Here is a 15,646-nt window from a genome sequence, read left to right on the forward strand (position 1 = left end):
TCTTGGCTGCAGAGAATATAATGAATCTGATTTCTATTTAGGTGCTAAGTTGTTTCTGACTCTTTGTGACCCCCATGGACTATGGCCCACCGGGATCCTCTCTTTCCATGGGATTTTCCAGGCAAGAATACTGGAGGTGGGTTGCCATTTCCTCCTCCAGGGAATATTCCCTACCCAGGGATCGAACTCGGGTCTCCTGCATTGCAGGTGGGATTCTTTACCTGTCACACATTCTAAATTCTGCTCTTGTTTCTTTCTCGATGCACCCTGTGGCAGGATCATAGTTTGCCAACCAGGGATTGAACCTGTGCCGCTTGTATTAGAAGCACAGAGTCAAAATTTACTGGACCACCAGGGAAGTCTTTAAATTCTGATCTTGTAGTGGGAAGGCAGCACAGATGACTCAGATTTGGCTAACAGTTACTTTGATGATTCCTGACTTAATTTTCTAAATACCTATTTTTCTAACCTTCTCAAGTTAGGCAGAGAAATCGGGGGAAAGCACACTATTAAGGCAATTTTATTAATTCCATGTACATAATATAACTAGTCTTTTATATCTAAAGATAACAGTCCAACCAGTTGTCATAATTTCATGTTCTACATACCTTAAGTTAATGGAGTAGATTTATAAAAGAAAAAAAATATTTCACCGGCTTGGGAAAATGTGGTTCTGAGACTTCTTTATAAGGAGGGATATAGGATGTGCTAGGGATTTTTCAAACCTACCAAGGCTGTTTCAAAATTTACACTGTTAATAAAGTTCTTGCCTAATCAACACTTTATTTTCATTAAGAGCCTCAATTAGAGCAGATTTCTGTATTGACCATCTAGTGATGTCCATGTGTAGAGTCATCTCTTTTGTGGTTTGAAGAGGGTGTTTTGCTATGACCAGTGCATTCTCTTGGCAAAACTCTGTTAGCCTTTGCCATACTTCATTTTGTACGCCAAGGCCAAACCTGCCTGTTACTGCAGGTATCTCTTGACTTCCTACTTTTGCATTCCAATCCTCTGTGATGAAAAGGATGTCTTTGGTGTTAGTTCTAGAAGTGTTCTACTTGAGTTTCTCCGGCATTAGTGGTTGGGAGCATAGACTTGGATTACTGTGATGTTGAATGGTTTGCTGGAATCAAATGAGATCATTCTGTCGTTTTTGAGATTGCACCCAAGTACTGCATTTCAGACTCTTTTGTTGACTATGAGGGCTACTCCATTTCTTCTAAGGGATTCTTGCCCACAGTAGTAGCTATAATAGTCATCTGAATTAAATTCACCCATTCCGGGCCATTTTAGTTCACTGATTTCTAAAACATCGGTGTTTACTCTTTCCCTCTCCTGCTTGACCACGTCCAATTTAACCTTGATTCATTGACCTAACATTCCAGGTTCCTGTGCAGTGTTATTCCTTATAGCATCAGACTTGACTTTACCACTAGACACATCTACAACTGGGTGTTGTTTTCGCTTTGGCCCAGCTTCTTCATTCTTTATGGATCTGTTTCTTCCCTCTTCTCCAGTAGCTCTCATCTTCCAATGTCATGTCTTTTTTACCTTATCATACTGTTCATGGGGTCCATTCAAAATTATGGTGGTCCATTCTGAATATTAGTGAGTACCTCATCCTGATTTTTGTAGGTTCATAAAAAGAAGTCATTGACTTCGGGGACCCAGAAATGAATTTCTGGCCAAATTTAGAACTCAGCTTCTCAGAGCTAGACAATCCTTAAATATGATTTCATTTGAAATAGCAAATTTCTTGCACACATCACTAAGAATATTTCAAGCAATATCTCTTGATAACCTGCCTAATTGGTAATTCTCTTTGTTAATGGGTGGTAAAGCCTAACAGCCAAGAGAAGAAACTGCGCCCCCAAAAGTGAAATTTTGAAAATTTTAATTTCCTAGCAATTTTTCTTTACCTTTCATGCTCCTCAACCTTCTTTGTTTCCCCCTCATCCCACCCTCTGCCTTTTGTAACCACAAGTCTGATCTCTCTCTGAATTTGGGTTTTTTTTTAGGTTCCACATAAAAGTGAGATCATACATTATTTGTCTTTCTTTGACTTTATTTCATTTAGTATAGTGCCTCAAATCCACCTATAATGTTGCACATGTTAAAATTTTTTTTTTTTTTAAGAAAATTAGTCTGTCAGGGAGTGCCTCTTGTTTTTTTAAGTCTGTTTTATTTCCAATGGTTTGAAATGCCATTCTCATCATATATTTTGTACTTGAGTTTATTTCTGGATTGTTAATTTTGTTCCATAACTTCTGATTATACTGTCAAACTACCATGAGCATAAGTATTATCTTTTTTTATATATTTGTTAGTTTATGTTTTAATATATATTTATGACCCTTTGTTTTTAAAATAAATAATTCTAGTTGCTATTTTTAGTGTTCTGTTAAACTTTAAATCATATATAAATTAAAATTTATTTTCAGCTAAATCTATAAAACCAATTTTTTGATGTCTGCTCATGAACTCTGGTCAGTACTTTATATACTTTGGGAGTATTCTGTGGTCAGATATAAACACTATATAACTCCATGATTTCTCCTGAGTTTGAAGATTTTTTTTTTTCTTTTCTAGCCTTTAATCTAGACAATGAACAACCAGATTATGATATGGACTCAGAAGATGAGACCTTATTAAATAGACTTAACAGAAAGATGGAAATTAAGCCTTTGCAATTTGAAATTATGATTGACAGACTTGAAAAAGCCAGTTCTAATCAGGTACTGTACCTTGTAAAAATGTCTCTTGTCTTCACATTTCATCTAATTAGCAGTTTTATTTTGCATTTTTGCATTTTTGTTTAGACCTAAGTATATTACATTTTATAATATTCCTTGACAGTTCAAGAAATACTTAAGCATACTGTCTTTGAATAAGAGTATGAAAAGTACAGTTCTGACTTTTTTCTTGTTTGGATATAAAAATAATACTAGTTACATTGTTATAATATCTTCTTGATCCTTTTCATAGAGCTGTCTTTTTGACCCTTCAGTAACTAAAATTGCTTGGTTGAATTGCTTCGTTAGTCATCTCACATCAATAAAGTTGCCCAGATTTGTATTAAGGTGCTTTTACCATTTAAGATTATTTTAGTTTTGCTTATTTATATACCATATAAAGTTTTAAGTTAAAGAAAAATTATTTACAAAGAAGGAGTTTTCTTTAATGGGACATTCTATACGTGATACAAGGAATGTAAAAACAGAACAGAGAATTGCTAAAATGGAAAACTCTAAGGTTTGTTTAAAGCATTTCTACATGTGCATAGAAAATAATAAGAATGTACAACAAAATGCCAGCAATGGTTATATTTAGATGCTGGAATTACTGGTGATTTTTATGTTCTTTTTCTGTGTTTTCCAAATTTATTATAATGAGCATGTGTTGATATTACAGTTAAATTAAAAAAATAAAAGTAATTGTTGGTGTGCCTGTGTGGTATATTAATATGCTAATTTTTATTAATGTAGTAAGAAGTTACTGATATAAATAAACTTTTTACACTAGACTGTTGAAACTTTTCACTTGTTTAACTATACAAATTCAGTATTTTCCCCCAGTTTCCAAGTTAGTCCTTTAAATCCCTGAGGTATTACCAGCTCTTCAGAACATTTCCCACACTTATATATTGGAAAATGATTTCACTACATGTTTAGTCTGTCTATCAGTCTCCCCACAACTCATTTTGATGGAAAGTAATTTGAAGTATACTAACCAAAAAAATGCATTAAGACTGAGTTTTGTAAAATTCAATTTAATTGTATAAAAAAAAAAACGAAAAGAAAAGATGGATTATTTTGACTGAATTATTTTATAGGTTTTGTATAGTAAAAGATCTCCTCTATGAAAAATAATTCTACTTGTATTTTTTTTTTCTATTTTTTATTTTATTTTATTTTTTTCTACTTGTATTTTTGAGAGGTTGTCTTTTCTTATTGGATATTTGTTTTAATCATCAAGGTGAAACTCATTATAACTAGTGCTCACAGTTTTCCTAGGATTTTGATCATTGGCATCAGATATAATTTCAGTTTTTCTTCTTTATGTGTAAATTTTCCTAACAATCCTAGTCTTGATCAGACTTGTGTTATTTCTGCTGTTTTCCATGATTGCTCAGAAATTCTCATGGTGGCTGAAATTATGTCATCAGAAGCTTGCAGCTATTTTTTCTGTAGATTGCCTTCATTCAGTATTTTTAATGCTCAAGTGAACAAGACAAGTGGCAGCAGCTTTTTCTTTGTGAACTTACCATCTAAGTGAGTACAGGATAAACAAAAAACATGTCAACAATGCAGTTAACTATCCACTATGATCAGCATCACCGACTCAATGGACATGAGTTTGAACAAACTCCAGAAGATGGTAAAGGACAAAGAAGCCTGGTGTGCAGCACTCCATGGGGTTGCAAAGAGTTGGACCTGCCTGAGCATCTATCTGACCAACAACAATAATCAGCGTCATCCTATTTGAGTTCTTTTTGCTTACATGCAGACTTCCAGGTCATAAAACAATCACATACAAACTTCCAGGTCATAAAACAATTGACTGGGTTCTCAGAGCATGATAGCATATACTTTCTGCAGAGGAGATGAAGGTGAAGGTTTTGCCACAGGAATAAAAAGGTGGTCATATTAATAGAACCAGAGATTAAATAGAACCAAGCAAAAGCCAGACCTTATTCCAAGTGTCTGATCTGGGAATTCATGGATTTCTTTATCTGCTCATTTTGCGAGCCAATACAATACCAGATTCCAGGGCAAGGAATCAAGTTTATGGTTAAACTGGTATTTATTAGATTGGTAGAGAAAGACATAAAAGACGGACTTAGGCAAATGCTTCTGCTGCCACTATTCTGTGAATACTGTTGCAATGAAGTTATTATTGAAAACTCCCATTGCCAGAGTCCATGATTATTTTCAGCCCCCATCCTTTTGTCTTATTTGAGCTCTCATTTCTTAAAACGGACATCACCTTTGGTCTTTCAAATATAGTTCATTCCCTTTTGGTTTCCTTAATGATTTTTTATGCCCATTTCTTCTAATTTTCTTTTACTGACTCCCTTTTCATTCAACTGCTGTAAATATTAAGGTTTCTTAAAATTCTGTTCTTGGTATTCATATCCTCATTATTTGGGGGTTAATCACCTCATTGAGGATTTTTGTGTGTGTTATAAAATACGTATGCCTTTAGCCTTGACCTCTTTCTTAAGCCCCAGGATGTTCTTTTTTCTCTTCTTGTGCTGCCTTTTGCATTCTCCATCTAGACCCACAGACTCTCAAGTTTAATTTTTGTAAAACTTAATCTCTTAACTTCAGATGATCTTATACTGTATTCATTCTCTCTTCAGTGACTCCCAAAACTTAGGATCTAGTGGATTTTTAAAATCCCTTATCTTTAGTCCCTAAATTTCTAACTCTTCCTTGTGCACCTGTATGTTCCTTGAATACTCAGTATTCAATGATCTCTTCTCTCATTTCTTTAGTCTTTTTCTTTTTGCCCAAAAATGTGGCAAGGGTCCCTATTTCCAAAAGAGCCCTTTCACTTGAGCCTGTCTTTCCCAATAAACTACCACCTTCTGTTTTTTGGCTTTTTTTTTTTTAGTCACAGTTGCATTTTCAATTTATACTCATTCCACATGCTAACAAGGTAATGCTCATAATCCTTCAAACTAGGCTTCAACAGTATGTGAACTGAGAATTTCTAGATATACAAGCTGGATTTAGAAAAGGCAGAGGAACCAGAGGTAAGTCACCAACATCCGTTGGATCATAGAAAAAGCAAGGGAATTCCAGAATAATATCTACTTCTGCTTCATTGACTAGGCTGAATTCTTTGACTGTTTGGATCGCAACAAAATGTGGACAGTTCTTAAAGAGATGGAAATACCAGATCACCTTACCTGCCTCCTAGAAATCTGTATGCAGGTCAAGAAGCAGCAGTGAGAACTGGACATGGAACAACAGACTGGTTCAAAATTTGGAAGGGAGTGCCTCAAGGCTATATGTTGTCACTCTGCTTATTTAACTTCTATGCAGAGTACATCATGTGGAATGCCAGGCTGGATGAAGCACAATCTAGAGTCAAGATTACTGGGAGAAGTATCAACAACCTCAGCTATGCAGATGATACCACTCTAATGGCAGAAAGTGAAGAGAAACTAAAGAGCCTGTTGATGAGGGGGAAAGAAGAGAGTGAAAAACCTGGCTTAAAACTCAGTATTCAAGAAACTAAGATCATGGCATCCTGTCCCATCATTTCATGGCAAAAAATGGGGAAGCAATGAAACAGTGACAGACTTTATTTTCCTGGGCTTCAAAATCACTGCAGATGGTGACTGCAACCATGAAATTAAAAGACCCTTGCTCCTTGGAAGAAAAGCTATGACCAACCTAAACAGCATATTAAAAAGCAGAGACATCACTTTGCTGACAAGGTCCATATAATCAAAGCTATGATTTTTCCAGTAGTCATGTACAGATGTGAGAGTTGGACCATAAAGAAGTCTGAGTGCTGAAGAACTGATGCTTTCAAACTGTGTTGTTGGAAGGGATTCTTGAGAGTCCCTTGTACAGCAAGAAGATTAAACCAGTCAGTCCTAAAGGAAATCAACTCTGAATATTCATTGGAAGGACTAATGCTGAAGCTGAAGCTCCAATACTTTGGCCACCTGATGTGAAGAGCTGACTCACTAGAAAGGACCCTGATTACTGGGAAAGATTTAAGGCAGGAGGAGAAGTGAATGACCAAGGATGGAATGGTTGGATGGCATCGCCAACTCAATGGATATGAACTTGAGCAAACTCAGGGATGAGAGTAAAGGAGAGGGAAGCCTGGCATGCTGCAGTTCATGGGGTTACAAAGGAGTTGGACATGACTGAGTGACTGAATAACAAACATTTTCAAAAAATAAGGCATATTGTTTAGCTTTTACTCCATTTTAGTTTACTGATATTGTACTGTTTAAGGCGATTGATGGCCTCCTAATTGTCATCCAGGAGCCTTTTTTTAAGTCTGCACTCTACTTAATGTCCCTGTAGTATTGGATGTTGCTGATCTCCACATTTCCTGACTCTTCTTCTTTCTTCATCTCCTCTTCCATTTGCTCCTTTGCCTCTTACTTGTCGCTATTTCTTTTGGTCTCCTTTATTGCAGGCAGACTCTTTACCATTGAGCTACCAGGGAAGCCTGAGTTTTGTATATAAGCAAAGTAAATGATCTTTGTTCTCATGGAGCTAGTTGCAGTCTGTTGTTTTTCAGTCACTCAGTTGTGTTCGACTCTTTGCAACCTCATGGACTGCAGCACGCCAGGCTTCCCTGTCCTTCACTCTCTCCCTGAGTTTACTCACTTATGTCCACTGAATTGACGATGGCATCCAACCATCTCATCCTCTGTCGCCCCCTTCTCCTCCTGCCCTCAATCCTTCCCAGCATCAGGGTCTTTTCCAGTGAGTCGGCTCTTCGCATCAGGTGGCCAAAATATTGGAGCTTCAGCTTCAGCATCAGTCCTTCCAATGAGTATTCAGTCTAGAAGAAGAATAATTTTTATCTCCCATCCCTTACCCTCAAATTAAGTAAGTCAAGTAAGTCAGAGCTGTCTTGGAAATTATAAATTTATCACAGATCCCTTTGCCAATTAAACAGTAGTTTCCACTGCTTTCTAGTGGATGAAGTGCTAAATGGCAGGACTTTTTTCTTAGGATATAAAAGTAGTGGGATTCTGTTTTTGTGGATTTTTAATCATGTGGTTTAATTTGTGGCTATTTTATCTGTAAATGGATCTTGCCAGTCAAATTTAATGTTGTCACCATGATAGTAGAGAGGCACTCATACTAGTTGCCCTAGAATAACTAAAGCTAATTTTTACAGAATGAGTAAAACCAAAATTATCCAATAAAATAAAAGTTGGTCATATAACAATATAAAAACAGAAGTTGACTGAGAAAATACAGTTAACCAAGAAAAGTAATGTCAGGATGTTTAAACTGTGTATTGGGTTCTAATTACCTCAGCTGTAAAGAGGGTACTTAACTACCAGGCAGGACATTTCTAGCAGGAGCAAGAAGCACCAAGAGAAGAAAATCTGAGGCATTGTTTTAATCTGCTGACATCTTCTGCAGAAAGATAGGAAGCAGTGTTATTTTGATAACACTGTATAGGAAATGATTCTGTGGGTTGATGGAAAGAGATTATCTTCCTCCCCACTCCAGGATTAGGTTAAGTTCTTGATTTAATCAGTGAAGGTTATAAAATCTTATCAGAAGCAGAGTGACCAAACAGTTGAAGCACATGCAACATATCACAGCACTGTTTCCCTTGGTAGCCAGAGCTACCAGTTATGCTACAAAGCTCTAAGCATGTGGTGGAAGTTTGTTAGATCCAGAAAGCTCTGTGGTTTGTTTTGTTTTTCTCATTTATTTTTATTAGTTGGAGGCTAATTACTTTATAATATTGTAGTGATTTTTGTCATACATTGACATGAATCAGCCATGGATTTACATGTATTCCCCATCCCGATCCCCCCTCTCACCTCCCTCTCCACCTGATTCCTCTGGGTCTTCCCAGTGCACCAGGCCTGAGCACTTGTCTTATGCATCCAGCCTGGGCTGGTGATCTGTTTCACCCTAGATAATATACATGTTTTGATGCTGTTCTCTTGAAACATCCCACCTTCGCCTTCTCCCACAGAGTCCAAAAGTCTGTTCTGTATAAAGACCAATACAGTATACTAACGCATATATATGGAATTTAGAAAGATGGTAACAATAACACTATATGAAAGCTCTGTTCTTATTCTGCCACCATCCTTATAGACTTTGAAAGTATACATCACCATCCCAGAGAACTTCAGTTAATAATGGGAGAGCATCCACTTCAGGCTGATGTTTGGAAAATATTGGTTCTTTTGGTTTGGTCTTATGTTTCAGGCTCTGGCTGTCCTCTTTAGAGACCATGTTACTCAGTCTCTCAGATGCACTTAAGCTGACTCCACTGAGACTTTGAATAAACCAAACAATGGACATTTATAATTGTACTGCACTAAAAGTAACTATCACATGGACTGGGATACTTGTATTGATATTGTCAGTGTCGTCTTCCTGTAGTCACACCATCTTGGCAGCCAAATTGTAATAAGAAACCAACTAATTAGCTCTAGTAGTCACTATCATAGGACTGAAAATACAAATGATCATTGTCCAAAAGATCATTACATTTATTCCATTAAGTAATACCAATATGAGAAATCAAATCATGTAAAAAATATGTTTTGTAAGTCATGCTTTCTTAAAATAAATTCATACAACCACCAAATTGATTAGTATGCTAATCTTAAAATTTCAGTGATATTTCCCCCCATTTCCAAGTTTTATGAGATATTTCAGTTTGTTTTGAAAATAAATCTTCATCTCTAAAGTAATAAAAGTAAAAAGATTGGGATACCACCACTTCAATAAGCATTCACATCTTTAAAACTCCATAATCTTTTTCTAAGCTTCACTGCAAATGGATCTTTGTAACCCCTAATCCATCTTGTCAGCCTCTCTGATCTTCGCAAAGAGCAGGGAAACAGATGTGACCAAGCAAATTTTTACAAATTTTACTTTTGAGATAATGTCAGCATATGTTGTCTGTATTGATAAAGGAGAGAGAGATCCCTGAGATGCCACTGTCCAGACATGACATTGTCATCAGCAAGATGAGTGTTGAGAATAAGGATTCTTTAGTATTTAATCAGCTTTGTTAGAGAAGTTGTTTTGTATGTGACTGGTACAAAAAATTCAAGATTGTATAATGTGGAAAACTCTGGAAACATGCTAAGTTTGTCCTTTTCAATTTCAGAGGAGTCATGTATGTATTCAGTTTGCAATATATTAAAAAGTATTCATCATTTATTTTGGAGGGAGGTAAAAAGAAACCACCTGTAAATTCTATTTGCTGTTGAAAAACAGAAACACTTAATGATGCTAGTAGATGAAGACTAGTAGATCCTCCAGTGTGTGGAATTGCAGAGTATCAGAATTTTGAAGGATTCTGGATATCTCTAGTTCACGACTTAACCTAAGTCATAAATCTGTTGTAGACTTCTCATTAATTCAGGTTTCTTAAATACTTTAAGTGGTGGAACTCACTACCTCTTAGGGCAAATATCTATTTTTGGTAAATCTTACTAATAAATTCTTTGTTAGATTGAATTGAATTGTGTTTTTTGCCATCATGATACCTGATCATAACTGTTAGACTGATCACATTTTTTTCCTGTAGACAAAGTTTAATCTTTAAATGTTTTCCCTAAGGATTGTAGTTGATGAAAGTTTTTATTTTTTATTTAGCTTGTAACACTTCAAGAAGCAAAACTGCTGCTAAATGAAGATGATTACCTTATTAAAGCTGTATATGACTACTGGGTGAGAAAACGTAAAAACTGCAGGGGACCATCCCTCATTCCTCAGATAAAACAAGAGAAAAGAGATGGCTCTACCAACAATGACCCTTATGTTGCCTTTCGGAGGAGAACAGAAAAAATGCAAACTCGAAAGGTAATATGCAAATTAGGTTTAACTGAATGTACCTAGATAGTATTTAAGACCAATATTTTTTTTTTCTGCCAATAGCTTGAGTAATTTTGAGTAATTTGGACATAAAGTGAAGCCAATGACATTGTTGAACTTTATTTTAGAAAGCCTGCTCTTCGGTAGCCTCTATCCCCCAGTTGTTTGCAATGTTTGTTTAATGTTTATTTAATACCTATGAGCTTTATAAATCTATTGATTATATCATTTTAGGCTTGCAATTGAAGTGATATGAGGAAATTCGTGTTATGAGGAAGCAGGAGTTTTGAGTTCTTCAGTAAGCTGTACATTCTATACATATCCTCTATTTGGAAGCTTAAGAGTTCCTTTGAAACCATATTCTAAATCATAAATGTTAAAAAGGACTTTACTCCCTCTAACTCCTGTGGGGTCAGGGGAAGTTGGTAAGGGTTCATTTTCAAGCCTGTTCTGCTAACAGTCACAATTAAGACACTAAGACAACGAAATCTTTTTCTCCTTTTCTGAACTGTCAGTTGTGTCAGATTTCAAATTGTCAAACTTGTCTTCACCTGGCTTTCAGAAGCAAGATGAGCCAGAATTCTAAGAGAAACTGGGTCTCGTGCTGTGAAATGATATAGTAAAGAAGAAAACATTATTTTAGGGGGGGTAGTCACTGTCTTCCACTTCTCATAATTAATAATAAACACCAGACACAGTAACACATTCTTTAATGTTGTAGAATATTAGGAATATATAAATGTAAAAAACGGAAGGAATTGTAATTGGAGGTCAGCATTTTCTCTGGATTCCTGTTTCTCCTAACATGGAGTGCTTGTCCTTGTCAGCTGTTAATGTAACAGCTGTGAAGCATAACAGCTGCCAGGGATAGAACATTTTAGGGGAAACTCTTCTGGTTAACAACTAGTTTTTATAACTATTTCTTGGATCTCCCAATGTGGATGACATTCCCTAACCCAGACTGAGTTTTCAATTTGGTGTTTTGGTTCTTGGCTATAGAGATATTAGATATTTCATGAAGATTAATGCCTTGTTTAGAAAAGACTATAATGAGATAAGTTTGTAAATACAGTAAAGTTTTATAAATTTGGATATGAGGAAGGAGAGGTTTATCTGAATTATTGAAATATCTGAATTTCCAATTTTTAAGAGAAATATAATTGGTTCAGATGTATTGAAAAACAGAGCAATATATTTTGAAGGAAAAGTACTGTTGGGTTTCTTTTAATGGATAGGCATGAAGTACTTAAAATAGCAGTATTATTGACATAAAAAACAATATTCCTAATATTTAAATGTGTTTTACTCTTAAATAAGTTAAATCACTATTTTCTAACCAGCATGTTTTGAGAATTGCTAGAAATAAGTTCCTGTGTTTAGGCATTTCTCCATTGTAATAACTAGGCCAGCGTTTTCCTGACACTGATTCCTACCCTTCCTCTTACATGTTATTTTCATATTCATCTCTAGCATGGTACATTTTCTTTTTCAATGGTCTTTTTCTTTCTCCGTCCTTAGTTGTGGGACCAAAGACTATTCCCCTTCATATATACTATTGTTTCTTGGAAATGTCTGAGTTTTAAAATGAGAAAATTGGGAAAGCAATCGAGAATGAGCACCTTAAGTGTTCCAGAGGTGGTCAGGCATTGGGATATGCAAAAAATAAATACTAGTTAACAGAGGTTCTCTGATTCCTTTCCTATTCCCGCAAACTTAAAAACATTCCAGAGGGTATAGCTATATAAATAGCTGGTGCAAAGCCTAGAGTAAAGGACTTCTGAAATACTTGCTTAGAAGTCTAGAACTTAATTTTAATCATTAATTAATGTTTAGTTTGTGAGTGCTAAAGTGCTTCAGGGCATCCTTAAGTGAGATGGTGTTAAGGTGCCAGCATGTCTAAATGCACTGACTGGGAAGGCTTGAATCAGCATATACATTGAGGTGTTTAACCCACAGGTGAAACTGTTAACATTTGTGCCTTCCTTCTCTCCTCCTGTGTGGCCCAGGTGAAGCAAGATAGGCAGGAGAGCAAACTTCCAGGGTGGTGGTTCTAAGTCTGGCTACACATAACAATCACTTATGAATTAGCCTTGGTTTACAAAGATCTGTGGTTAACTATAAATTATAGCAGTTTGAGAATCGCTTCCCTAGAGATTTGGCAGTTGATCAAAACTGTAGTATGTAACTGGAATAGGAAGATGGGAATTTGCTCTAAGCAGAGTTGGTTGTGGAGAAGGGTAAAGGGAATGAGTAAATTTGAATATAGGGAGTAGACAATCTTAAAAGCACAGAAAAGATGTCACTATGAACTTACAGATTTTAATATTGCTGCAGCTAGAAATAGATATAAATCTGGGCTTGTTTATGTACATAAATGTATTATAGGCTTATTTCCTAGCTCTGTTCACTTAGAGCGTGTAGAAGCAATTAGTGTTAAGTCGCTCAGTCGTGCCCAGCTCTTTGCAACCCCATGGACTGTAGCCCATTAGAGTCCTCTGTCCATGGGATTTTCCAGGCAAGGATACTGGAGTGGTTTGCCATTTCCTTCTTCATCAGCCTAGTACCCTACATAAAGCTGAAATCATGACTGCCTGAGCTGGTCAGGTCATAAACCACAGTTCCTCCTCCCCTCCTGCTGCCCCACCACCAGTTAGCCTTCTTTTGAAGTCAATATAAGAAGTGTTCTTCAAGCCGAGAGACAGAAATGTAGGTGTTCTAAAACAGTGAGGAAACCTCTAGATCTGGTTTTGACAGAGATGAATAGTGAACGACGCCTAAATTACGCAAGACTCCAAAAATTCACAAAGAAGTTATGTGAAAGAGAAGAAGCTGCGTAGCTGGTATTTTGTTGTTGTTTAGTCGCTAAGTTGTGTCTGACTCTTTGTGACCCACAGACTGGATCCCACCAGACTCCTCCATTTTGGGGATTTCCCATGTAGAAGCAACTGGAGTAGCATGTAAAAATACTGTTTTCCATTAAAGGAAACCAGGGCTCCTTAAAAAAAAAGGTTGATTTCAGGTCTGATACTAGGAAAGCATAAAGGTAAACTTGGAACATTCTGCTTTGCCAGAATATAAAAATGTGATGAGAGCATGTTGGAGCAGTGTCGGATGGCCTCAGGAGCCATCTTAAATTAGGGGGACTCTGCTGATCACATCTGGGGGAGTTTGCGTGTCACACACAGTAAGGAGGGTAATGGATTATAACTCACAAGGTAACCCTTGCATCCATACTGATATAAATGTATGGATAGATGATAGATAAAAGAGAATGCTTTTCCTTATCATAGATTTCCAACTTAAAAATGTCAATGGAATGATGGTGTTCAAAAATCATCATCTGGCAACTACCATTGTTTCTGGCAAAAGTTAGAATTAACGGATGATAAACTGATGGGGGAAATTTGATTATATAAAGTCCCACAGTGTACTTTTTAATTAAAAAAAGAAAAGAAAAATAGTCATTTGACTAGAGAAACCTGGCAAGCACCATCTTAATCGAGTGATCAAAGTTAACATCAGCAGTAATCCGACAAATAGGTATAATTTAGCTCCTGGTACGATGAGCAACTGGAGAAAGAAATGGCAACCCGTTCCAATATTCTTGCCTGGAGAATCCCATTGACGGAGGAGCCTGGTAGGCTACAGTCCATGAGGTCACAAAGGATCGGACACGACTGAGTGACTCCACTTTGTTTCTTTCTTTCTTTCTTTCTTTATGATGAGCAAGGGACACAGTTTCACCTATGTAATGGTCATACCAAAAGTTCACAACCTCAATTTAATGGTGGAAAAACATCAAAGAAACCCAAATTAACGAACATTCTACAAAAATAAATGGCTTCTACTCTTCAAAACTATCAAGGTCATGATCATGATAGAAAGAGGAAGTATTCCAACTTATAGGAGATTAAAGAGACATGGACCATAAAGAAGGCTGAGCGCCAAAGAATTTATGCTTTTTAACTATAGTGTTGGAGAAGACTCTTGAGAGACCCTTGGGCAGCAAGGAAGTCAAACCAGTCAATCCTAAAGGAATTCAACCCTGAATATTCATTGGAAGGACTGACGATGAAACTGAAGCTCCAGTATTTTGGCCATCTGATTCGAAGAGCCAACTCATTAGAAAAGACCCTAATGCTGGGAGAGATTGAAGGCAGGATGAGAAGGAGGTGACAGAGATGAGATGGTTAGATGGCATCGCTGACTAATGGGCATGAGTTTGAGCAAACTGTACGAGATAGTGAAGGACAGGGGAGCCTGGTGTGCTACAGTCCATGGAGTCACAGAGTCGGACATGACTGAGCAGCTGAACAACCCCAAAAGAGACATGACAGCTAAATTCAATTTTAATCCTGAATCAGGTCCTCGACTGGGAAAGAATTTATTATTTATAATAAATTTTAATAATAAAAATTATTATTGTCCCACTAATGTCCTTTATAGCAACATTATATAAATATAGGAAATCTGTATATACTAACTTGTATTTCTTGCTGTGAAGAACATTAGTGGGTCAGTTGGTGAAATATGAGGAGAGTCTATAAATTAGACAATAGTTTTTATATCAGTATTAATTTCCTGATTTTTATAATGTTACTGAGATTGTGTAAGAGACTGTCATTATTCTTAGAAAATATACATTAAAGTGTTTAGGGGATGAAGGCATTATATCTTCAACTTGAAAAATATTTTAAAATACTGTTGCTAATAAGTTATATATGTATGTATGTGTTTATATACATACATGTATGTGTGTCATAGTCCATTTGTGCTTTTGTAACAAAAATACATAGACTGGGTGGCTTAAACAATGAATATTTATTTCTCAGTTCTGGAAGATGGGAAGTCCAAGATCCAGGTATTATCAGACTTGGTGTCTACTGAGGGCCCGCTTCTTGTTTCATAGATGGTCCTCTTCCTGTGTCCTCACATGGCAGAAGGGGCAAGAGAGTTCTCTGAGGTCTCCTTTTTATAAGGGCACTGATCCATTCATGAGTACTCCCAAAGCCCTCACCTCCAAATAAAAATCACATTGGATAGTTAGGATTTCAACATAAGAATTTTCAGGTGATGCAAATGTT

The 15,646-nt window shown here is 36.4% G+C and overlaps 1 protein-coding gene across 3 annotated transcripts in view; it reads left to right on the plus strand.

Annotated features, from left to right (window-relative positions):
* EPC2 (enhancer of polycomb homolog 2) overlaps positions 1–15,646 on the plus strand; it is a 126,002-nt gene that overhangs the window by 82,105 nt on the left and 28,251 nt on the right. For all 3 annotated transcript variants that reach the window (XM_065931507.1, XM_065931506.1, XM_065931508.1), the window contains exons 3-4: positions 2,590–2,735; positions 10,344–10,550. In XM_065931507.1, the coding sequence (XP_065787579.1) occupies positions 2,590–2,735; positions 10,344–10,550 (353 nt within the window). The remainder of the gene's footprint in view (positions 1–2,589; positions 2,736–10,343; positions 10,551–15,646) is intronic.

This window comes from Muntiacus reevesi, chromosome 3, assembly GCF_963930625.1.
Source record: "Muntiacus reevesi chromosome 3, mMunRee1.1, whole genome shotgun sequence".
Taxonomy (NCBI): domain Eukaryota; kingdom Metazoa; phylum Chordata; class Mammalia; order Artiodactyla; family Cervidae; genus Muntiacus; species Muntiacus reevesi.